Source organism: Quercus lobata, chromosome 4 (assembly GCF_001633185.2).
Source record: "Quercus lobata isolate SW786 chromosome 4, ValleyOak3.0 Primary Assembly, whole genome shotgun sequence".
Taxonomy (NCBI): domain Eukaryota; kingdom Viridiplantae; phylum Streptophyta; class Magnoliopsida; order Fagales; family Fagaceae; genus Quercus; species Quercus lobata.
In genome coordinates, this window is record NC_044907.1 from 51616668 (window position 1) to 51642012 (window position 25345).

At 30.8% G+C, this 25345-nt stretch overlaps 2 protein-coding genes across 15 annotated transcripts; one reads left to right on the forward strand and one right to left on the reverse strand.

The window, feature by feature from the left end:
* Nucleotides 1-5141: 5141 nt before the first annotated feature.
* Nucleotides 5142-6314, reverse strand: LOC115985423. Its single transcript, XM_031108363.1, has 3 exons — nucleotides 6084-6314; nucleotides 5660-5966; nucleotides 5142-5590 (listed from the first exon to the last, which is right to left on the reverse strand). The coding sequence occupies exons 1-3, from the start codon at nucleotides 6312-6314 to the stop codon at nucleotides 5142-5144; spliced, it is 987 nt and encodes a 328-aa protein (XP_030964223.1).
* A 3165-nt stretch (nucleotides 6315-9479) lies between these two features.
* On the forward strand, nucleotides 9480-24949 carry LOC115984308 (TMV resistance protein N-like). 14 transcript variants are annotated; one of them, XM_031107292.1, is made up of 12 exons: nucleotides 9480-10292; nucleotides 15345-16452; nucleotides 16617-16889; nucleotides 16986-18089; nucleotides 18223-18370; nucleotides 18969-19141; nucleotides 19979-20097; nucleotides 20181-20278; nucleotides 20403-20484; nucleotides 22382-22437; nucleotides 24495-24572; nucleotides 24656-24949. In XM_031107292.1, exons 1-4 carry the CDS (start codon nucleotides 9829-9831, stop codon nucleotides 17544-17546), a joined length of 2406 nt encoding a protein of 801 aa, XP_030963152.1. In that variant the 5' UTR covers nucleotides 9480-9828; the 3' UTR covers nucleotides 17547-18089; nucleotides 18223-18370; nucleotides 18969-19141; nucleotides 19979-20097; nucleotides 20181-20278; nucleotides 20403-20484; nucleotides 22382-22437; nucleotides 24495-24572; nucleotides 24656-24949. The 14 variants fall into 14 exon arrangements, with proteins under 14 accessions (XP_030963152.1, XP_030963142.1, XP_030963147.1 ...); XM_031107282.1 differs by having other exon boundaries at nucleotides 16986-18116; nucleotides 24495-24949; XM_031107287.1 differs by having other exon boundaries at nucleotides 16986-18116; nucleotides 18223-18246; nucleotides 24495-24949.
* Nucleotides 24950-25345: the final 396 nt, after the last annotated feature.

Genomic DNA, 25345 nt, shown 5'->3' on the forward strand with positions numbered 1-25345 from the left:
AAGTATCGAAACAGGGGCATGGCCCTATATAGTTTGAAAATAGGGGCATATTGCCAAATTTTTTGCCAAATAGGGGCAAAAGGCTAGATTCTCCTACTCTTCACTACTCCTCAAATACCCTTTCATTCATGTCTTAAAAAAAAATAATAATAATAATTACCCTTCCATTCTCTTTATTAATTATTGTACTGGCTTAGGACCGAATATATTAAAATGCGGATATGTATCACACATTTATTACGTGTTCACATCTCAATAGATTTAATATACAAAAGCATAGAATCCAATTGCTCAATAATTATTTCATGCATTATATTGTTATAGTAATAGGAAAAATGTTAATAGGCACTAAGTGCTGTAAAAGCAATTAGCCAATTAGTTTTTTTGATAAGTAATTAGCCAATTAGTTAAGTTTGTTTACTTTGTATAAAAAAAACTAGTAAGATTGTCTACTTATCTGATTACTGACGTAATCACTTATGACTTACCTATGTCATGCAAGAATAGTTTTTGCACAGATCAGAAAGAAAGCCTCCCTATTGCTAGCGCACTCAATGATTCACAACTTTTGCCTTTTTTAAAAAAAAATATTTTTTAACATATTATTCTATTCTAATAGAATAATAATAATTTTTTGTTAAATTTTATTCTTCAGCCATAATATTTGATTCTTGATATAAATTTAATTTTTGTTTGGTTAGTATTTATTCATAAAATTATTTTTTGATTCATCAAATCAACCTTAGTTTCGTTAGTAATAAATAAACTTATTTAATTGAAATTTAAATACAAAGGCCCGACTTAAAAATATCATTTTAGGCTCCCAACTATATTGAGTTAATCATGACTCTAACTTTTTGATATTGTGTCAAAGTAGTCTATATACTTAAATGATGGATAAAAGAATTGAAGTGTGTGAAACAGTGAAACAAAATAAAATAAAAATAAAGTGTGTAAAACAGTGAAAGTGTTAGAACTTTTTAAAAAGGTGTTCAAGTTCAACAACACTTTATATCATATGATTTCATTCGCAAAAGTTAAAAAATAAATATTAAAAAATAAGTAACTTTTAACCCTAAACTGTAAAATAAAATAAGTGAAAAAAAGTTAACATTAAAAAAATAGTATATTAGATACGAGATAATCCAAATTCCTCTTCTCTGTCGGCCCATTTTTCCTGCCCACCAATCACGTGAATATATATATATATATATATATATATATATATACACACATATACATATTTTTGGATCCAGTTAATACTTTTTCAATACTTTTTTAATATTGGATTAGGAATTGAAAAAATTATTAATATTTTTTTAATTTTTGAGAAAATATTTTAAAAATGATTAATTATTGTATGCGGCACACATTAGTAAAATCCATATATATTTGTTTTCAAGACGTTGTTTTTCATCTTCTTTTAAGTTTTGATTTTTTTTTTTTTAATTTTAGTCAATAAAAAAATGTCAGATTTGTATCACTTTTTTGTTTTGTTCCCGTGGGAAAATTAGGGCCTGTTTAATAAGTTAGTTTGAATAATGTTGTTTTAGTGTTTTTAATATATATATGGGTGAAAAAATGTCTAAAATTATTTAAAATATGAAAATATTAGTTAAAAATAACCAATCAAATATGCCCTTAGTCTTTTAAAATCCAGATAAGTCTAAATAAAATAAATAAACTCATACGGTCCTACCTAACCTAACGCATCACAGAAAAAAAAAGAAAAAAAAGAAAAGAAAAGAAAAAAAGATGCCTATCTAGCCAGCACAACTTGCATTGCTTTTTCCATTAACCAGTCGGGTGGACCGTGGGTATGACTTAGGAGACAACCCCACTAATCTGTCATAAGTCGGAAAAAAAATTAAAAATAGAGACAGCAAAAAGCCAAAAGGGAAACAAATTTTCTATGAACAATTTTTCATTTTTGAGTTCTTTTATTGATTGGCGTAATTACCAAATATAAATAAATAAAAAGGAGGGTGTCAAATTTCCACACGGTGTTGACGATGGTCGAAGACTCGAAGGGTTCATTTGGACTGAGACCTCACTCATAGATAGACCCAAAATTTACGTCAATTTTACGCAAGACCCATCATTTCAATGAAATTGTAATATCCCGATTTATACTCAGTTATTTATCAATCTAAACTTTTAGAATATACGATTATTATTCTAAACTATAATTACTAATTAGTGTTTTAGTTTGTACTCTACTATCATTTGGGTTGTTAACTTAAACGGAAATGTATTTTATGTTATCTTTGCATGCATGGCACCACACAAAATATTGATATGTCACTCTTCATTAAACAAAGATTAGATGGCACCACAGGGGTTAAATTTTGTTAAACGGTTTTATTTTAAAGTATTGAAGGATGAAAATTTGGTATTTTCATGTGGTATATTCAAAGGTCATGTGAGCCATACATGATATACGTTTCTATCCAAGTTAACAACTCAATTGACATTAGAATGCAAAATGAAACACAAATTATAGTTTGGGGTGGTAATCTTGTAATTCTAAAAGTTTAGGTGGTAAGTATAAATAAAGCTGTAGTTTAGTGTGATAAAATATAATTTCGATCTATTCGAAAGTAAAAAGGTAAAGAAGACTAGACTCAAATATAGCTAGAAGTAGATTTGCGGCATTGCGCTCTGCATGCAGCAATGGCTTTCCATCGTACTTCATTACTAACTCTACCATCACATTAATTTTCACACATTATTTTATAATCATAAAGATGGCAAATTATAAATAGTAGATGATAAAGTAATATCATTTTCACACATTATTAAATGCTTTACTATTTTTTTGGGGGGGGGGGGTGTCTATTATTTCTTTTATACCTCATTTTACTCAATAAATTAAAATTTATTCAATGTATACTTAACTAAAAAATATATAAGTTTATATAAATGATAAAGTCTATTAATTATGATCCATATGATTTAAAAGATAATTCGTAGATTACCAAAAAAATAGATGATACATACATACATACATATATTTATATAGACTTATATATATATATATATATATATATATATTTTTTTTTGATGAAATATATAGACTTATGTTAAGACTTACTTTATCTAACTTTTTTTTCTTTAGTTAAATATAATAAAATAGCTTTTTAGAAATCAAATTACAAATATTTTTTTTGTATATATATCATTAATAGGTTATACTTATAAATTTTATAAAATAAAAATGGCACAGTTGAAAAAAAAAAAATCTGACTTTGGCTCTAAAGGTCCATTTATTTTTGCTAAATGAGATAATATTATTGATGTCAAAATGTGTTGCAAGATCGTAGTATTTGAGTATTTTATTACGAAATTATGTGGAAGATTCTATTTGAGTATTTTATTGGAGATTGTGAAACTTCGTGGAAGATTGTATTATTTGACTATTTTATTTATCCAAGGAGGACCAAGCCAGCAAGGCATGTGACTTATTCTTGGATGATTGTATTTGTCCAGTGAGGACCAAAAGGGATGTTCGACATACTTATTCAAACACACATTTTTTAGTTTTTAAATAATATTACACGTATTTTTATATATTTTTTCACTCACACATATTTTCACAAATATTTTTAAACAACAAAACACATGTTTTCAAACACATATACCAAACACCCTCCCCCAAATTTCCAATTCTACTTCATCTCTCTTTCCTATTCAATTCCAGTTCAATTTAATCTACTTTTTTACAACCAAACACAAATTTAAAGTCTTCAAATCACAGCGTTCATAATAAGAGCATTTACATCAAATAATTCAAAATAGGAAAAAAAATATCATTTTTACATATATTAGTCATTAACCCATGCGATGCATGGAAAAACACAAAGAATATCTACAAAATCTATATAACATTATAGTTGTATTTGTTAGGTTCAAACACCCTCTTCTTGAATTATCAAATTATTAAAAAAATTAACCCTCTTCTTCACTTTTTACTCAAATTTATTTTCATAGCTCTTATTTAAACAATCCTAGCAAAAAATTTTATATTAATAGTAAAATTTGTGTAAAGACAAATTACAGTTTCATGTAAAGTGTACATACCCATACTCTATACCTCTAATGAAGGAAACATCACAAACCCTTTACATATGTAGGTTAGATTTAAAACAAACTACATATATTCCAAGTCTGATAAGCCAACTCAACGGTAGAAAAATGTTCTTTATAAAATTAGATAGTAACATATTTTACAAAAGGGGCAATTTTTTGTAACTCTATCTTGTTGCTTATATTCTGCAGTATACAACAAAGTGATTTATTTATCTACGTACAATAGGCAATAGCATTGGTTGTTCTTAAGCACAATTCAATATAGACAAATGAGATAGAAAAGAAAAAAAGTGACATACCCATTTCTCTCTTCTTCATGTCTTTTAGCATACCCACCATTTTAATATTTAAAAAAAATAATAATAATTAAAGACTAATAGTAATAACTAACCAGATAAGGCCATAGAGAAAGATAGCAAGACACAAAAATGTTGTAGATTGTTAAATAAAATGCATTATTTCACTACATATTACCAAAATAAAAGTCTTGAGACTGACAAAACATTTGAAAGTGAGAGAAATAGAAATCTGAGGGGCCGCTGCCTCCATCATATTGACCTTCCACCACCATCAAGACGTCGAAACACCTATGAGTAATTTTTTTTTCTTTTCAAATTATGTATGATTTTGGTTTGGGAAATTTAGTTGGATAGTTTTTGTTTTGGGTATATAAGTAGAGAAAATATTTGGTATGCAATATAAAACCATATTCTATCATGGTTTTAAATCATCTATAAGACACATGCATACACACTTGCCCACACCATGTCTTAATGTTGCACTATAGTGGGACGGTGAGAGAGTTGGACGGTGAGAGAGTTGGACATACTTTCATTTCATAGTATGAAATATGTGAACACAACACAAATTAGTTGATTTTTATGGTCCTATTACTCTTTGTCATTTATTTTTGGTTTCATGATTTTAAAAATTAAAAAAAAAAAAATATCTTACCATGAGAAAGCTATAAATATACAGTGAAACTACTAAACTAATTTTTAATATCTCAAAATATATATGTTTCTTTTTTTTGAAACCGGACCAATAGAAATTCATTCATTCAAAGAAACAGAGTCCAAATACACAGCCTCAATAGCAGGAGGTGGAGTTTCCTCCATCCAAAACATGTCCCCATCAATAGACCTAGCATATCTAGCTAAGGAATGAGCAGCTAAGTTGGCTTCCCGTTTAACACAAGAAAATGACTTACATCTGGAACCAGCAGCCAAAACGTGTATGTCTGCATAAACATTTCCCAGCCTAGAACGAAAAGCCCGTATAGAAGATAAGCACCTTATGACCGTAGAGTTGTCACCTTCAATCATCAGCTCCTCAAATTCGGTATCCACAGCAAACTCCAGCACTCTCCGACAAGCAAGTACCTCTGCCTCCTCGCTGTCCACCACACTCGGTCCTTTGGCTGACATAGCAGCCATAACTTCCCCCAGATTGTTACGGATTACAGCGCCAAAACCAGATGAACTTGTATCAGAGAAAACAGCTGCGTCGAAATTCAATTTGTATTATGATCCAGATGGAGGACGCCATTTCTGCACAACAGTATGTGTACCTGACACAGATAAACGAAGTTGGGCAGCCCGGAATTCATCTAAGAAATCTTTGGCTCTCTGATTTAGACGTCCAGGTTCTTGAATAGCTCCACCATGTACGATGGCATTACATTGGTTCCAAATAAACCAGCATTGAACCCAAAAATATTCCAACTCCTCATCCGTTAAGCGGTTCTGCATATACTCAACCAGCTGCACCATATCATCCAAGCCAGGCACTCCTTTTTGCAGTCGGCGCGAACTACCAGCCCAGATATCTTGGGCTAACCCGCACTCCCACAATACATGATACCTGGATTCCTTCGCCTATAGGCACACTCCGCATCTGTCATCATCTAGAATTTTACGACGAGCTAAATTAGACCGGGTAGGCAGGATGTCCATGTAAGCTCTCCAGCCAAAAATTCTAATTTTATTCGGGACCTTGAGCTTCCACAGCTTCGCCCATATCGAACTACCCATCACCTCCCTTGAGCTTTCACCCAAATCAGCATCTTGCTTGGCTAATAATCTTGCAATGTGGTAACCTAATTTGACCGAGTAGTCCCCATCTTTGGTATGCAACCAAAAAACCATATCATGCACATATCTACGACTTAAAGGAATACGGAGAATAGCCTCTGCATCAGAGCTATGAAAATTAGCCTCTACCATCACACGATCCCAAGTGTTCGTCCTCCAATCTATAAGGTCAGAAACTCTCCACTCCCATTCCTCCTCAACCGGTGGATGAAGCACCCGATTTGTGACATGATTCTTTACTCTAATATAGTTTACTTTTTTTTTTTTTTTATAATATATATACAGTATTATCCAAACCATCTTATATAAAATATTACAAATTATCCGTGCATTACACAGGCAACTTATTAGTATATTATAAAAGTTGGATCCCAAAACTTGTGGATGCACACAATGGTGCCACATGTACCTTTATTGAAGCATATATAACCTTTTTTTTTTTTTTTTTTTGAGTCAGAAGCATATATAACCTTCACACTTAACAAAATCCTTCATAAATGTACGGTGTTATGGACTAATAATGTTGCGAGGCAAGTTTCATTTTTTTTTTTTTTTTTTTTGAGAAATAGTAAGTAAAAGTTTCAATTTGTTTTAGTGACACAATTCATCCAATTATGCCACATGCCACATGCCACATGCCATGTTATTCATTGACAGGATAATTGTAAAGACATAAAGATAATGCTGATTATTTATAGGACCATAAAAGTCTGGTACCATAACTAGCCGGTTATCTAATACCATAATGCATCACTTCTTAAAAAATATATTGTTTGGCTCAAAAAAAAAAAAAAAAAAAGTAGGTTCCAACTAGCTCAACTGGTAAAGTCTCTGATGGTTGAATAAGAGATCTGGGGTTCAATCCCTGCCTACACCAAAAACTGATTGGTGTCTTGATCTGATGATAAAAAGTTATTATCAAAAGCGAACGCCATAGGTTGAAACTCTCTCTAAAAAAAAAAAAAAAAATCTATTGTCAAGAAATAAAAAATAAAAGAAAGGGAGTGGGGGAGACCATCACACCAGTTTGTGGTGAGTTCCCAAAAAAAAAAAAAGTTTTTATGTTTAAAAAAAATGCATATATATATTTTTTTCTATTTGATGCAAAGCTGCCATTATTTTCTTTTGCCATTTTTCGTTCAACATTTATTCGGTCTACCTATTGTGTTGCCAGATAAAAATTGTCATTTAGCTTTTTAAGTTTTTTATTTTTTATTTTTTTTATTTTTTACTTGTAGGTTCCAGTTAGCTCAACTGGTAAAGTCTCTGATAGTTGAATAAAAGATTTGGGGTTCAATCTCCGACTATACCAAAAACTGATTGGTATCTTGGTCTGATGATAAAGAGCTATCATTAGGAGTAGACGCCATATGTTAAAATTCTAAAAAAAAAAAGCCTCGCCATATGTTAAAATTCTTTCTTTGTATTTAGAATTTTTGGTTGAAGGATTATTTCATAGCCAAATATTGATTTTTCTAAAGGCTTGAGATTTATGACATTACTTTGAGGTTAGTGTCAAAGTTTTGAATCTCAATGTTGGATGGGTTTACCTTGGATTAAAATTTGTACAATTTGAAGATCAAATAGTTTTATAGGAATCAATTAATTTGTACAATTTTATTGGTCTCTTTACTACAAAATTTATATTTGATTGGTATTATTCTTTGTATGGCATGTAGTATCGTTATAGGTCTTTGTTTGTACGATATTACATTGATCAAAGCTTGAGAAGATTGTGATGAGAAGCATGACTCAAAAAAAAAAAAAAAAATCACTCTTAATTACAATAAAAACAGGTTGCTTATTGTCTCTATGGTTATTGCTCTTAAAAGTTGTGTAAACTATCTCTACAAACACACACACACACAAACACAAACACAAACACAAACACAAACAAACTTATTTTCATTTTGAGTTATATCAAATTTACCATATCATTGATTTTTTTATAATTATTTACATATAGATTATTCTTCTTATTTTGCACATGTGTTATGTACATTTATTTTCCACATTTATTATTCACAGCCTAATTCTTTAGTCTATAAGATTGAAAATTAAATTGAGGAGTATATAGTTTGAAGTACAAGTGTTGCACAAATCTATTTTGTTGGGTTTTGCAATAATTTTTTTTTTTGGGGGGTTTTTTTTTTTTCTCTATTTGTTATCTTTATTGTTTGTTTGTTTTATAGGCTACATTGTTGTTTAGCAATTTTTCTTGGAGTAGTTGTGAATTCCAAAGCAAAAAAAGGTTGTGGATACTTTGTTTAATTGATTGGTGCTTAATATATATATATATATATATATATATATGAGATACTCAATCTTTGGGATTTATTAAATTTTTATGTCCCTTTTCTTTTGGATAATGATTTAAAGGATTGTAGTGGGTCCACATTTTTCCATGTTATTTTCTAAAAAAAAAAATTATTAATTTTTCTGCAATGGTTAGAATTATAGTAATAGCCAAGTCATATATATATTTATGTGAAGTTTTTCATACATTAACACCAAATTAAATGGAAAGAAACAAGCAAAAGATAAAAATTAAAATACTTAAAATTATAGCATCTTATGCAAAATTTTCATGAATAGCATATTTCGAATAGACTGAGAATTTCTTTGTTTTCACATTATTTAATTTAAAATAAATAGGTAAAATACTTAAATCAAAGCATCATGTATGGGGGACGTTTGATGGAGAATAAGAACCCTATTATATGCACACAAAATATCTATAGACCTGTTTCTAAAATAAAAAAAAAAAAAAAAAGAATCTATAGGCCATCTATAGGCCTATAGATGGCCTATTACATAGTTAAAGGAAATAAAAATTACACCACCTATAGGCCACGTAAGGGACATGACCATTTGGATGGATAAAAAGTGAACTTGAAGACTTGTCTTTTTCACTTTCCATCACCGACCACAAATTTCAAAATTTTGCATTGAGATTCACAGCCGGATAAAACAGAGAATTAGAAAAAGTGGGGTAGAAGGAAGTTGCTAGGAAGTTGCTAGAAGTAAAAGAAGGAGAAGAAGTTCACGAGGTAGCATCAGAGATATGAGAAGAAGCAGCAGCTAGACCCACTGTGATTATGACAGGTCTTTATTTTGGACACATGTCATGATTATAGTGGGTTCAGTGAATTAGAGGCACTGTATAGAAGCGTGTCTTACAAATAAAAACAATTTTTCAAATTTTTTTTTTTTAATTTCAAAGAATGAAAAATGTGAATTTACTCATTTAAGTACCTGAATGTAGGAGGAGTTGACAGGCAAAACAGGAAAGAGAATTTGCTCTCTTGTTCTTTGTATAAATACCTCTTTCGGTGTCTATTAGGAGCCACCGTAGCCTTCTTTTCTTCTCTCATATTGCACACCTGGTGAAAATTATCTTTCTTTCATCAATTTCCCAATCAAACGCACTTGTTTTAACCTTTCAAATTTAGAGCTCTCAACTCATCCGTGAATCTCCACTCAAACTGCACCTATTTGCTTATCTTTTATAATTCTCATTTCATCTTTATCCAAAAAAACCCCACAAAAAAAAAAAAAAAAATCCCATTTCATCACATCTTTAATCTTTCTTACCTTCTCCTCCTCTTTCTGCATCTTCTCAATCTTTAGTTAACATACCATATCTATGGCTAACCTCACCAATTTTTCTACTCACAAACAGGAATATGATATATTCTTGAGTTTTAGAGGTGAAGATACCCGTAATAAATTTGTAAGCCATTTATATGAAGCTTTGTGTAACGCAGGCTTTTACACCTTCATTGATAATAACCTTCAAAAAGGAGAAATAGTTTCAAAACAACTTTTCAAAACAATTAAAATGTCCAAGATTTCAATTGTTGTACTTTCTGAAAACTATGCATCTTCTACTTGGTGTTTGGATGAACTTGACTATATTCTCAAACGTAAGAAAAAGGGTCAATTCGTGTTGCCGGTTTTTTACGAAGTGGAACCGTCGGAAGTACGTAAACAAGAGCAAAAGTTTGGAGACAACTTAAGTAAACATGCAGAAAAATTCAAGGATAAGGTGCAAAATTGGAAAGCAGCTCTAAATAAAGTTGGTCGTTTGTCTGGATGCCATTACAAAGGGTACGTATTTTATAATAGGCTCATTCTTTAATGAATTTAAGAAAGTATTTTATTTTGATAATGTCTTCTACTACTGAGGTAGTTTAATCAAGTAAGTTAATTTCGTATTGTATCGGCCGGTACCGTCGGAATTTGTTGTACCGATGCTTAGGCTGGTACAAAAATGCTCTTGTTTCGTTAAGGTTTAAATACCGGCCGTACCGGAGCCGTTTCGGGCATACCGGGATAAATATCGGGTTTCGGCCGGAAAATAGATGCCGGGCGAAACAAAAAAAAACTCAGAAAACCCCCCAAATTTCAAGATCCACCTCCTCACAAAAAAATACTTCTCAAATATTTGAATAATACTTCTCAAATCTTTTTGTTACTATCGATTACATTATCACATCACATTTGCTAAAATTTGTCTATTTTATGTTTTTCATACTCCATATATAATCTTACCCTTGGATGTGTTTTGCACAGTTTGGCACATATCTTTTAGTGTTTTGTTGTTTTGTTTCCCATTTTTAAACTAATTTTTTTGTTTTCATTTTTATTAAGCTCTGGTATAGTAGGTTTGACTAAAACAAACATACCATCATATATGTCTTTATAATATATAGAGTTAGATCAATAAGTATAAAATGAAAAAAAAAAAGAAAAAAAAAAAGAAATCTTTTAGTGTGGCAATGGATTAATTAAAGGAAATTATGCTAGTATGAATTTCTTAAATAATCCAATAGAAATACGAGAAGTACAAAGAGAAGAATATATATCTTGATTGGAATGATTTTTCATTTCCTAGAAGTATATTTATTTTGTTTAATAGTTTTCTGTTTGTTTCTATTTTACATTTTACCAATTGTTTTGTTTTTTCAATCGTTTCAATTGTTTTATATTTTATATTCCAAATGTTTTTTTTTTTTTTTTTTTTTGTGTGTTGATGATGAATTATAGATATCAATTATTCACCTCTTCCAATTGTAATAGCATAAATGATCATCAAAATTCCTGTAATTGTTGTTTGAAATATTATCTTATGCAACATTTTATTCACCACTTGAGTGTGAATCTAAATTTTGGTTTACAAATGATGCAATTAAAAGAAGGGGAAAAAAATAAATAAAAGAGTGAGATACTAGATAAATCAATGCTATGAAGCTAGCTCTGTTTATAAATAAAGTTATAAATAATATGTTTTATTTTGAATTGTGATTTTGTTGGATTCGGATTCTGAAAGTCTTTATGGTTTTTTTTAATAATTTATTTTTGGTGTTTTGATTAGGGAGAGATAGTTTTCTTTCATTTGTAAATTTATTAAATACATTTTATATGTTTTGGATATTAGGAAGAAAAAATTTTGATTTTGAGAAAGGTTGTTTTGAAAAAGAATTCCATTTTATAGAATTCTATGATGATGCACAAAATTTTAGGTTTTATTTAAAGAATTAATATTTTTTTCTATTTTAGCTTCCAAGATATATATATATGTATATATGTATATATTATTTTATCTTTTATATGAGATTTTTATGTGTATTGTGCAGGTTAACAGCTAGTGAATTCAACCATGCAAACAATTTTTGACATATATAATTGACACTCCAAAAAAAAAAAAAAAAAATTGTTTTATTTTTCATATGTTTTCACCTTAAATTTTTTCAGTGAAAGTGGAAATTGTTTTTCCTGTTTTCCATCTCATGACTTTTCATATGTATTCATCACTAATAATAAAAAAAAGTGCACTTTTACCTAAGGGTTTTGCTTTTTTTTTTTTTTCCAAAAAAATTAGTGCAGTATTTATTATGTTTTAACATGCGATATGGCAGTCAACTTTTACATAAAAGTACTAAATGATAGAAACCGATACTACCCAACCTTAGTATCACTGCCTAAGACTTTAATTAAATATTTAGGGGCCTATTATAAATTAATTTGCTTAAATTAAGTGTCCGTTTTCAAACAACTTATTTAGCTAAAATTTAAAATTTTTTGTTGAAAGTACGGTAGATAAAGCTAAAAATTAGCTGAAATAGTATAGTGAGACCCATAAATAGTACCAAAAAGTACAATGTGACTCATGAATAATCGCAAAAATAAGTTGAATAATAACAAAAATAAGCTAAATTGTAAAAAAAAAAAAAAACTGACTTTTTTAGCCAATACCAAACACAACCTAAGATTTAAAAATATGAAAAGAAGAAAAAATGTCTATAATAAAAGCAATTATGAAACTACGCCCTTCTAGCTATGATAGAGTAATTAATTTTCAATTACATACTTTAAAAGGGGTGCTTGATTCATCATGATGTTATATTACACCGTATTATTACATTATTATAATCTTATATTAATATAATCTCAGTACAAAAATACAACATTATATTATTTGGGAATGTGATTAGATTAAGATGATGTGATATATTTTGTAATTTTAGATTATGGTAATGTTAAAAAAAAATAAAAAAAACCAAAAATATTAATGTCACATCACATCATAGTGAACTAAATGCCCCCTAAGTATTTCCGGCCCAGCAAAAATGCATGGATATAGCCCATCTTCTGAAACTTAGCCATGTCTTTTTATTGAACGTAATCATAGGAAAAAAGTATCTCACATTGTAAAATGATGAAACTTGTTCCGGTCTCTCACATCCAAAAAAAAGAACTCTATCGAATACTTCAATATCAGCTTTGTTTGGTAGCCAGGTTTTAAGAAAAATCTTGTTTGACAACTTGATTTTTTTTATTTTTTTATTTTTTTTAACACAAGGTTAAGATGCAAAAAGATCCTTGTCTTTGAGTTAGTTTTAAACTAATCTTTGTGCTATCAATTTTGTATTATTGATCCTTGAGATTTAAAAGTTATTCAAAGAGAGAGAGAGAGAGATAATCCCAAGTCCCCATAGTTCCTCTTTCTATGATGTTAGGTTTTGAAAAGTGCTGAATTCCTTGTGAAACATTCTTCCTCGTATGTGTAAGCTTAGATCAAAACCGTAATAAAGTTTTTAATTGAGCAAGAGCTCTCTAGGGGTCATCGTCAACCTTTAGTCCTTCAAGATCAAATACCACAATCTTACACAATTCAAGATTTTCTAAATGGGAAATGCTAACAAATACTCTTAGGGTATTGGTTAATAATTCATTTAAAGAAGGTTTTTATGGGAAAAGAAAAAAAAAACAATTAATGTTTTGACAGCTTTTTTTATTTCCCATAAAAATGGTGTCAAAATTTTCTTAAAATGGATTGTTAACTAATGCTCTAAGGGTACTCATTAGCATGTTCCTTAACAAATTTGGGTGCCACAAGATGCATTTGGATGAAAATAATTTACGAGAGATGGGCCTTAATTCATTAAATGAGTCAGTATACTAAATGTCTGTCATCTCATCCTAAAATTCATCATTACTGATCCTTCCAATTAATGATATCATGAACAATTTTCAACTTTCAAAATAAGAAGCAGTAAATCCAAACCAGAGCTTGGAAAGTTAAAAATTGATATATCAATTTAAAAAGCAAAAAACAACAAGAGAACACCTTTTAGATATTTTCAATTTTCATTTTCTGATTCCAGTGACACTTTTTTAATTGAAAAATTACGCTGACCTTCCCTCTTGTTTAGATGCACAAACCTCCCTTATTTTTCCTCTGTAATTCACTATAGAAACAAAAGGGGCAAAACTCGTCTGTGAGTTGATTCATAGTTGTGAAGGTTGTGCCATTTGAAATTGATTTGTGGGATTTATTTATTTTTCCATTCGGGTTCCTGTGTGTACATTTGGCATAACTCCAAAAGTTTTCAGTTTTTTTTTTTTCCCCTGGTGTGTTCAAAGTTGGAGCAAAAAATAAATTTTTTGGCATAGGAAGTCTTGTAGCTGTAGGAGTATAGATTAACATTTAATGTTAAATAAGTGTTATCTAAGTGGTAGGATTATAGATTTGCGTAAAATTAGTTATATCACTTATCACTTGGCCAGGGTGGAGTTACATGCTTAAGTGGGGGCTAAAATCCTCCCAAAAATTTTATAATTTTTTTTTTACTATATATGCAAATATTTAACATTTTAATAATTAGCCTACAAAAATGGGACTTAGCCTTGACAAATATTTGAGTAAGTCCAATGATACTCTTAAAAAAATTGTTCAATTGGTCTAGCAGTTATAGAGAATGTTTTTTTTTTTTTTTTCCTCACATTCACTTTTTCTTGAAAAATGTGTTCTTGTGTCTATTAATGTTTAAGAAATGCTACGTTTACAACATTTTTACAACAAATTATATGTGGTTAGTTATTATTGGTTCAAATTTCAAACTAACGCTAAGATTACTTTTTTGTCCCCAACAATAACAACTAGTAACAACTTGTCACTTAGGATTTGTTGTAGAAATGTTGTAGACATATCATTTCCCTTAATGTTTTGGATTATTCATGTCATTGAATACTTCATTAGTTCAACTGAAAATTTTTTACTCACTTTGGTAGACAATTTGGTGACTTATATTAAAAATGGAAATATTAAGGATTCATTATGGAGGATACTAATTTATGTGTGTATATAGACGTTTGTGTTTGTGCATGTGTAAAGAAGTTTGTATAGACTAATAAATTAGTATCACAAGTTGCCCCCAAAAAAATTTATGGCTACACCCCTGCACTTTTGCGCTAAATGAGGCAATCTATGAGAGTTATATAATATAGAAATTCTTTTATTATTTCAAAAAAAGAAAAAAAAAAGAAAGATATTAGTATATACTAGATTAGATGTGTGAGTTGTAGGTTTCAATTAGCTCAATTGGTAAAGTTTCTGATGGTTGAATAAGAGATCTGGGGTTCAATCCCTGCCTACACCCAAAAACCAATTGGTGTTTTGGTCTGATGATAAAGAGTATCATTAGAAGCGGATGTTGGGAGTGGATGCCATAGTTGAAACTCCCTCAAAAAAAAAAAAAAAAAAAGATTAGATGTGTGAGCTGCAATGCATAAATTAGACATCTTAAATTTAGTATATTTTCATATTTATATTTCCAACTAGTTGAACTTATGTCTCTTATGCTTTGTCAATGGCAGCGGTTCGGAAACTAAATTTATCCGGGAAATTATTGAAGAGATTTCAAAATTCAAAATAATGGGAAAACTCTTATATGTTGCCAAATACCCTGTTGGAGTAGATTCTCGTGCCAAGGATGTAGAATCTCTTGTAGATATTAAGTCAGATTATGTACATATGGTAGGAATTCATGGTCTTGGGGGAATAGGTAAGACTACCATCGCAAAAGCTGTTTATAACAAAATTGTTGGTAATTTTGAAAGAAGCTGCTTTTTAGCAAATGTCAGAGAAAATTCAAGGACAGATGATGACACAATTAAGCTACAAGAGAAAATTCTTTCTAAAATCTTACAAAATCAACATTTGAAGGTGAACAATGTATCCGAAGGAATTAATGTGATAAAGGAAAGGCTTCGTAGTAAAAGGGTTCTTTTGGTTCTTGATGACGTGGATAAATCAAAACAAATAGAAAATTTGCTTGCTAAACATGATTGGTTGGTATCAGGAAGTAGAGTCATTATAACAACAAGAGATGAACACTTGTTAATTGCTCTTGGAAAAGTTTGTACAACTTACAAGGTCAAGAAATTAGACAATCATGAAGCTCTTGACCTCTTTAGTCAATATGCTTTCCATAAAGTCAAACCCGATGAAGAATATTCCAAACTTACAAATCAAGCCTTGTATTATGCCAAAGGTCTTCCATTAGCTCTAGAAATAATAGGTTCTAATTTGTGTGGGGAAACAAAACCTGTATGGGAAAGTACACTCCGTAAATATGAAAAATATCCCGATGAAAGAATTAATGAAATACTTGAGGTAAGTTATGATGGATTGGGAGAAAATGAAAAGAATATATTTCTTGATATTTCATGTTTCTTCAAGGGAAGGTCTAAAGATTTTGTTGAAAATATATTAGACAAGTGCAATTTATATCCAAAGTCTGGTATTCAAATACTTGTTCATAAATCCCTCATAACTATTGATCAATATGGCAAATTGTCAATGCATGACTTGATACAACAAATGGGAATGGAAATTGTTCGGCAAGAATCGCCAAATATCCCTAGAAAACGTAGCAGGTTATGCAATTATAAGGATGCTCTTCAATTTCTACTTGGAAATACGGTATAATTTCTTTTCTTCTTCTTCTTTTTCTTTCCCTGGGAAGAAGTAATGATTTTTCCCTTTGACATGGTTTCTTTTTAACATTGCACCAAAAAAAAAAAATCCAATTAGTTTAGGTAAATTCTATTGTGACATTTGGGTTTCTTAATGTTTTATCCAATTAGGGTTCTGAGGAAATTCGCGGTATAATGCTGTATTCACCTACTCTAAAACAAGTGCGATTACACCCTGAAGCTTTCAAAATGATGGAAAATCTCATATTTCTTATGGTTGATAATGTTGAAATTTCTGAAGCACTTACATATCTCCCTAGTGGACTAAGGCTTCTTGAATGGCCAAAATATCCTTTTAACTTTCCATCCAACTATTGCCCTCAACAACTTGTTGCACTCGAGATGCGGGGAAGTTGCATTAGATTGGAGAAGATATTTAAGCAGGTATCAATGTTTAATTGTATTTTTGAATTTTGATTTCTTTAAATATTAATTTAGAATTTCAGGAAAATAATAATTTTCTTTTTTTCCCCCTTACAGGAGGATTTGTATGAAAATATAAAAAGTATTAATTTGAGTGAGTGTGAATTCATTAGAAAACTTCCTGGTTTTCGCGCTCCAAACTTAGAGACATTGAACTTGGGTGGTTGTGTAAATTTAACTGAGGTCCATGACAACATTGGATTACTTGATAAGCTTGAATATTGGGAACTTGGTTTTTGCAAAAAGCTCGAAATTCTTCCCAGCAAGCTCAATTTGAAATCTCTTTGGAATTTAAATCTACATGGCTGCAAAAGGCTTAAAAAGTTCCCCCAGATTCATCCAGAAATGAAATGTTTGATATTATATTTGGGTGATACTCGTATTAGCAAATTGCCCTCATCACTAAAGTATCTCACCCGTGGGCTTATTGGTTTACACCTAAATGATGTTCAAAATCTAGATCTCAGCTTTGCGCAATATGGGTTTAAGAGCTTGACATATCTAGATCTCAGCAGTTTTGATGGAAATATGGTTGATTTATATATTTGGTTGAGGCCCGATTACCTCCCGGTATTGGCAACTCTACTGCTATATTTTCAAACCAGTGAATCACATTGAAGTTGTATGTGAAGTTGAAGATAATATTGATTATAAACTAATACCATCAGATGATAACACTGACTTCATAAAATGGATGGGGGTCCATGTAGAATGCATTTGTTGTTGTCCAGGGTCGCCCATTAGAAAGCGGAGACAGGTCTCTCCTCCAATGGATCTAACATAATTGGGATTTACGGATGGATTTGATTTGGGTTCATCTTCAATGACCCAGATTTTGGATAGCACTTGTGGGTCTTCCTCAGTTCTGGATGACACTGAACAACTACCTTTGCCACTGGTTTCCTCCACTTCTTATTGTTCAGATTTAAATCATGGGGTTTCCAACAGTGGAGGACTGCGATGGAAAATAAGAATTTGACTCCGCCGGAAAAGCCTAGCAGAAAGCAGAGCTCTCCTCCAACCCCTTCCATGTGGCAAGACTGGGCTAAAGATGAAGCTTCTCTTAACACTTGCTATCTTCGTCATCCTTATTCAATCTCTTCTTCTTCATTTTGCAAACAACACATAATTATGATTTAAGTGCCACCTTTCTCTACTGAGGTATGCCTCCTTCAGTTACATATATAGGTGCCTCTCTCTCTCTCTCTTCACTTATTGGGAAATCATGAATTTAATTGTAATTATAAATTATAAAATAAGTATTAATTTCTTTTATTTATTTATTGTAATGCAGTTACCTGAACTTGCTGCTGTTGAGGTAATTGGAGGCCCCAAGATCCCTTTCCACCTTGTAATGTTTTTTGCTTAGCTTAGCATCAATCAAGTGCCAAGTAAGGTTACCTTCAATGTTTGGGAATAGCTCAATACCTCTGTTGTTGATAGTAAGGCCCGATTTCTCCCTTTCTTGGTTTTATGTTTGGGTTATGTACCATATCCTTACATATTCAATTTGGCTTTTGTTTTTCATGTTCCATTTTTTTTTTTTTTTTTTTGTTGCTTTCGTGAATGCATATATTAATATAGAAATGTACTAGAATCTATATGACAGTTTTTATAACATATATTTGCTATGTATGTTGAATATGTATATTATTACTTTTTGACCGAAAAACGAAATGCTTGAGTTCAATTTGAATGAAGATTCAAAATGATATTGAGGTTATATGTAGAAGTCGAGTGAGCTATAAATCAACTTGAAGGAATAGACTTTATAAGATTCTTATTAAATACAATCTTTAGGTTTTGATATATGAATGTGGAGTGAAGGAATAGAGAATCACTGAATTATGTTGCAAAGAAAGCTATCTTGATTTCATTCACCATTATTATTATTATTCTTTTTAACAAGAGTTGGTGACTTTAGCGCGTAATTGCTTAATTTCCTTAAATGTTTGATTTCATTTAAGAAATAATTGCATTTTCCCTTCTAATTAAAGAATAATAGATAATGCATTGAGCCATGTTATGTGTCTTATGCAGGAGCTACCTTGCGAGTAGGAATCATTAAGTGGTATATAGCATGCATTAAGTGGTTATGTATGAAGGGTAAAAAATTTTTACAGGTCATATGCAAACTTGCTTGGTCTATAGTGGTTTCTTATGTTTGGCTTCAAAGAAATGCTCCCGTATTCAATGCCAATGTCAAATCTAAGGTGATTATTCTCCTTATGATTAGAAGAGACATTAAGGCCTAGGTTGAATTTCTGAAGAGGGAAAATTTTGTTACCAAATAGTCTTATATTAATTGGGGTGAATTTCTCTATTTTTGATGATAGCCACAATTGTAGGGTTCTTGTTTGATTATTTGCAAGTTCAGTTTCAGTTGCTATTTAGTTTGATGCTTGCTCTATTTGTTATGCTATTTGTATGGTTTTTTACCTGAATACATTCATTCATTCATTCATAAAAAATTATGCTTATCTATAATTCTCCTTAACCTTTTTTGCTTACTTCTTTTCTAATGCCAAACAAACTACAATGAAAGTGTGCATCCAAACATGAATTGCTTGCAGACAAACTATTAATCTTCTAACTAATTCGTATAAAGAACATTTTTTTATTGATTCCATTGCTCCTCCTATGCTTACTATTCTTCTCCATATTTTTATCTTTTCTAATTTAGTTTTATTGTTGAGAACTTCTAGATTTGGATAGAATGTGTAAGAAAATGTAACTTTTGAGAAATGGCCTGCAACAATTTAGGTCCATATCCTTTGCAAGTTAAAAACCAGATGTGATTAAGATTTTTATGTTCTGTACAATTTTTTGTTTTTTATTTTCCAGTTTGTATCATTTTTTTCTATGTATCCTATTTTTATGATATAAAATTTAATGTTAAATAGATTTAGATATTTCAGGTTCAATTCTTAGAGACCACAATACCTTAGATCTATAAATGCAAGCTGAATCAAGTAATGCTTACTGTGATAAATTCTTGAAAGGTCCTATCAGTCTAAAGGACTATTTTTGTTTTTTCTTTTCGGTTTTAGTTTGTCTTGTTCAAGGGAGTTCAAAACCTCTGAGGCATCACTGTACAAAAGCTGTTTTGCAGATCCCCTGCTTTAGTGATGTTCTGGTGAATATTCAGGAATGGGAGAATCAGCACAAAGTACATACTCTACTTCTCTTTTTTGGATGGGAACATACATACTTTGAAAATCTCTTTAACCAATTTTTCCTTCCATTTTATAGCATCTGATAGCTACAAAACCCATACCTCTTTACCCTTTTTGGTGCTCAAATCAACTTCAACACTTAAGAAGGAGACATGTTGGATTGTAAGGTGAAAAGTAAGCTCCTCTGCTATGGCATAAACTAAAATTTTATTATTCAGTCAATTATGATTTAGAAATTTAATTCTATTTATAGAAATTATTTGTTTTAAATCTTTGTTTGTTTGTATGTTTGACTAAGATTGTGGAGCAACTATTACAAAGGACTATAGGCTATAGCTATGTTAAGTTCATCAAGATGTTACACTTCTACAGCTAAAAAGGTTGGTAACTTATTTGCATTATGTTCTAGAAGGCATCTTTTGAAGTACTAAAAATAAGTTCACCTTTTGAATTCAAATATTAAGACAATAATTTGATTCTTTTAAACCAAAAAGATATTTGGTCTGCTTGAAAAGTGCCAACTAATCATGTTAAGAGATTTTCCGTTGTTCCATTATTTTGGACAAGATAAACGAAATTCTCGTAACTTATGAACCTTGTCTAGTGAGAAAAAGATATTTAAAACATAAGACCTGTGATATGCCTTGTAGGTGTTCTCTACCTTAATTTTCTTGGCCAAAAATTGAGATGGGTGTTTGTTGAGATTTTGATTTTTCTGGTGATATTTCATTATTTTCAACCTGATAAACCCAAGCTAGGTCGTACTAGAAAAGTACTGACTTAATAAAGTTTCAATATTAGCTACTCAAGCAACTAATTGGTGGAAATTTGGGAGAGGTTGCCAAAGGAAGATGATTTCCAGTTGAAATAATTGGGATTACTAAGTTTGTTTATGACTAAATGCATTGGGATCTATTCTTTTAGAAGCTAAATGGATAGTGAGAATTGGGAACTCTCTTCCTATCAACCCTAACTTTTGGCCTAAAGTAAGATCCCATGTGTTTTGGAGAATAGATATTTCAAGGGTGTGTAATTTTGTCGATCAAGTAGCATCACAATGGAATAGCACATTGGTGATGTCATTATTTGCACATGATGTAACCAAATCTATTGTTAAGAAGCCTCCTAGGTTGGGAGTTGCAAATAAATTGATTGGTCCCATGAATTTGTCATTTCTCTTTAGAGTCATTCAAGTCTATTTGCTTCTCCATAGTGAATGCTCCGATGGAAGAAGTAGAACTCAGATATAGTTCTCAGATGTGGGTTGCCTTCTGAGAGTTAAACTACCTTTCAAAGTCCTTACTTTTTGTATTAAAACTATTAAATGATAGTCTTCCTATGAGAAGGGAGTTTGCTAAGACGAGTTTTATCAATGATGCTTCTTTTCCTTTCGGTGCTACAATAGAGGAGTCCTTGGACTACCTACTTATTACCTGTGAATTACATAGTCAATTCAGAATTGGGTTGCTATTTGGTTGGATAGAGTGTACAAGGCACAAGATGTGTTATCATTTCACTTTCATCTTTGCCAACACTCTCTGGCCTATTGGATCCATAGAAACGAAGTGCTCCATGAAGTAATAAGTGTTAATGTTAGTAAAGTCCTGAGTCCCCCATTCCCACTGTTACCTGTTTGCTATTTGTAGAGATGCAGCAATCACATGGAAACAGGGATCCTATGAACTGTTTGTTATAATTTACAAGCACTAATCATGACTGAAGGGAGTAAAAGCAATAGAAATCAATTGAGGAGTGCTGCACTTCTTAGTAGAGATTAAATTGGGAAAACCTTTTTGAATTGTTTTTACCTATAATGTGCTCCACAATGCTACAGGTGTTTGTTTGGCTATTAGTGAAGCACTACTTTTATAAAGGTAAGGCGAAGGGTGAGGTTGTGAGTTTAAGATTATGGGTACGTGTAGTGAAGCACTATTTTTTTTTTTTTAATAAAAAAGGAGTAAAATGGAGGGTGAAGCTATGGGTTATAAGACCAACCAAGTGCACATGTAAATTACTAATAAAGAAAATTATCTGTAGATGTATTAATTGAATTTTCACCATATATATGTGTGTGTGTGGTGAAACTTTCATTTTGGTGTATCAACCGTCTATTAAAGTGTAAAGTTGTGTTCGTAATTAGTACCAAGACACCATATTTTTAGTGTAAGATGTAAATTTTGTCATTGATATCCCTCTTCTTTATCCTCACTATTCTTATTCAGGACTAGCAGCTATTGATCATTATACTAAGTTTTGTAATCTATGTCTGTCTTGTAGCTTTTTGCCACAACAGAAAATTTCTTGGCAGTATGGCATGTGAACAGATGTTGAAGGTGTGAATCTCTTTCTTTCTCTCTTTCATTATATGTCTATACGATAACATGAAACCTCTAGAGAATTTGGTAAATATAAATTATTGTTGGATGCTTCATTGGTCAAATGGGTTGCATCTGCCCTCATGGTTCAAGTTTTTGTCATTACAGTGCAGTTGTTTTTTTACAATATATATATATATATATATGTGTGTGTGTGTGTGTGTGTGTGTTAATGTCGAAGTAAACTTTGCCCACATTTTATTGCGAACTTATATCTTTTAACCACGGTTGAGATAATAGACTCAACACCTAGCAAATGCATGTTTAACTTACTGATCAAAAAATAAAGAATGTATATTTAAAAGATGCAATATTTTCTTTGTATTATGAGCAACCATCAATTCTTTGAAGTTCTAAATGCAACTATGGGAATCTATTTCTTTTTAATAAATGAACATAACTTTAATTAAAGAAGGTAGAAACAATCTACAGAAAGAAATAGAGAAACAACCTGGCCCAAACCAGAAGCCACTTAGGACTACCTAATGCTATCAAACACAGAGGAGAGGGCCATGCCTTAAACTACACAAACATCTAATTGGAGTAGTATTCTTGATGCTTTTATGCAAAAACAACCTATTTGGCATTATTCCTAAAAGCTTGGGATTTAGATGATTTACTGTGAGGTTCTGGAAAAAAGTCTAACCAAGCTACTGTGGCAACTATGATATAATAGTGTTGATAGATGGATGTGGAAAATAGTGATCCAAATATTAGTGTATAAATCTTTTTGGGGATTTTATGTGAAAAAATATCTTACCTTTGATCTATTGAGAAAACCCTTGTTATCTTCATCAAAGAATTTATTTAATTTTTTGGATAAGCCTATCAAAGATTATTTAATTGGAATGCTTTTAAACAAATTCATTTGAAGATGTGTTTAAAACTGTTGTTTACCTGTGATTGACAAAATAATATTTTCTTGAATAATCTTGTTCTAATCAAAATTTTGGGGGCAACTTGGCCAAGGGATGGGGCTGTAGTTTAAAGCTTTGAACACCCCAGTATTCTTTTTGGCTGTATAAAAAGCTCATGAGTGTTTGTTTACTTGTCACTTGTTATGATATAGGAAAAAATCAAAATTTGATACCATGAAAATTGAAAAATGGAAACACAATAACGATCACCTAGGTGTCAACAACCAGGGTTGTTTGAAGTGAACACCAAATGAGATAGAAGACCTAGGAGTAAGCAACTAGCATTGGCGGGAGTCAACACTAGACCATTGAAAAATTTCCAAGAGAAATTTATATTAATCAAGCAAATTGTAAATTGTCTCCAAAGACATAAAATATAGATTACTATGACAAAAACATAATTCTATATGACTTATGAAACCCTAATTCTAATTGATTTGGGAAATCCCAATAAAATGATTTATAAAAATAACCTTGACTCTAGGAAATAAATAAAACCAATTAACTTCTAAGACTTAAAATAAAACAAAATTGACTTCCAAAATTAAATAAAACTGAATTAAAATAAATATTTCTTTATGCTTTATGCACCATGATCTTACCTTGAGATATGGTGCAAATTATTTTTACGAGTACATATACATTTATGATTGCTTTGAAAACCAATGAAAAGTACATATGCGTTTATGATTGCTTTGAAAACCAATGAAAAGTACATTCATTCACTAGGAATTAACATTTGGCTTTGCAATAGAATTTGCAACCAACACAAGGTTTATAATTTGGACTTCTGCTTATTGTTTTTTTTGTATTGAATCTGAACAACTCACAATTTTTTCTTATAGCTTGTTTAGATGATTGACTCTGTAATTGATCCTTGTAAATGACCAATTTTATTATCATTTTTTTCTTATAAGCATGCTAATTTGTCTTTTCAAATGCTAATACTAAGGGTCATTTATCGCTTTTTGATCCTTTGCACATTAACTATTTTGAGGGAATATCACATACCTATCAATAATTTAGTGGGATCAAGGTGACTGTATTTAATTGAGAGCGTCTATGTGTATATTTGATTTTAATGTTTGAATCTTTCAGGTACCAAGAGAGAAAGTGCAATTAAAGGAACCAATTTTAGTAGTTTGAAGAGTTACTTTGCTGATTTGTAGATGGAAGGTGGTGTAGGTCTTTTAGCAGTTCAAAGAATTTCTTTGTTGATTAGTTTCAACATAATTCTAATACAAAACTTTTCACTTCAGATTTCTTTGGTAATCCTATCCATGACCTTCATTTGACATCTTGATGACAGAGTATTGTTTACCATGCCATTTACATGGTGGTCTTGGTTGATCTTTTTTGGGAGGATTATGATGTATTTATTTTTGATGGATCACTTTTCTTTTGGTGTGTCCATGGGTGGAAGATTATAAAGTATTTAAGTTTTCTTTGTAATGTGTTCTGTCTCTCTTTTTGTATTTAATATCTTTTCCCTAGGAGGACCTGGCAAGGATCATACGGCATTTAATTTTGGTGTATCATGTTTTTATTTTTAATTTCTTTTCTTCTGTTTTTGGACTTGGCCCCCCCATTTGTATATGAAATGACGTAAGTTGAAGGCTGTTGGAGAAAGTTTAATGAGATAATACCTGATTATGGCAAAATTGCATTGTTTATTCTTCTGGTTCAAGAATAAAGTTGATATAATCTTTATTCCATAATATCATGTCCTTGAAAATGGTTATCGTTAATGACTTAGTTGGATGTTTATTATTATCATTATGATTGATGGAAAAACATATCTGATGGAAGAGAGTGATTAAACCAATCACATGGGGTACTTTTACAGTTTTATACTGCCATTCATAGGCAAAAAAATTTATTCCCATATTTATATATAGCTATAGATTTCGATGCCTTTCTTCCATGTAGATTTTGAATTTCTATCCAGA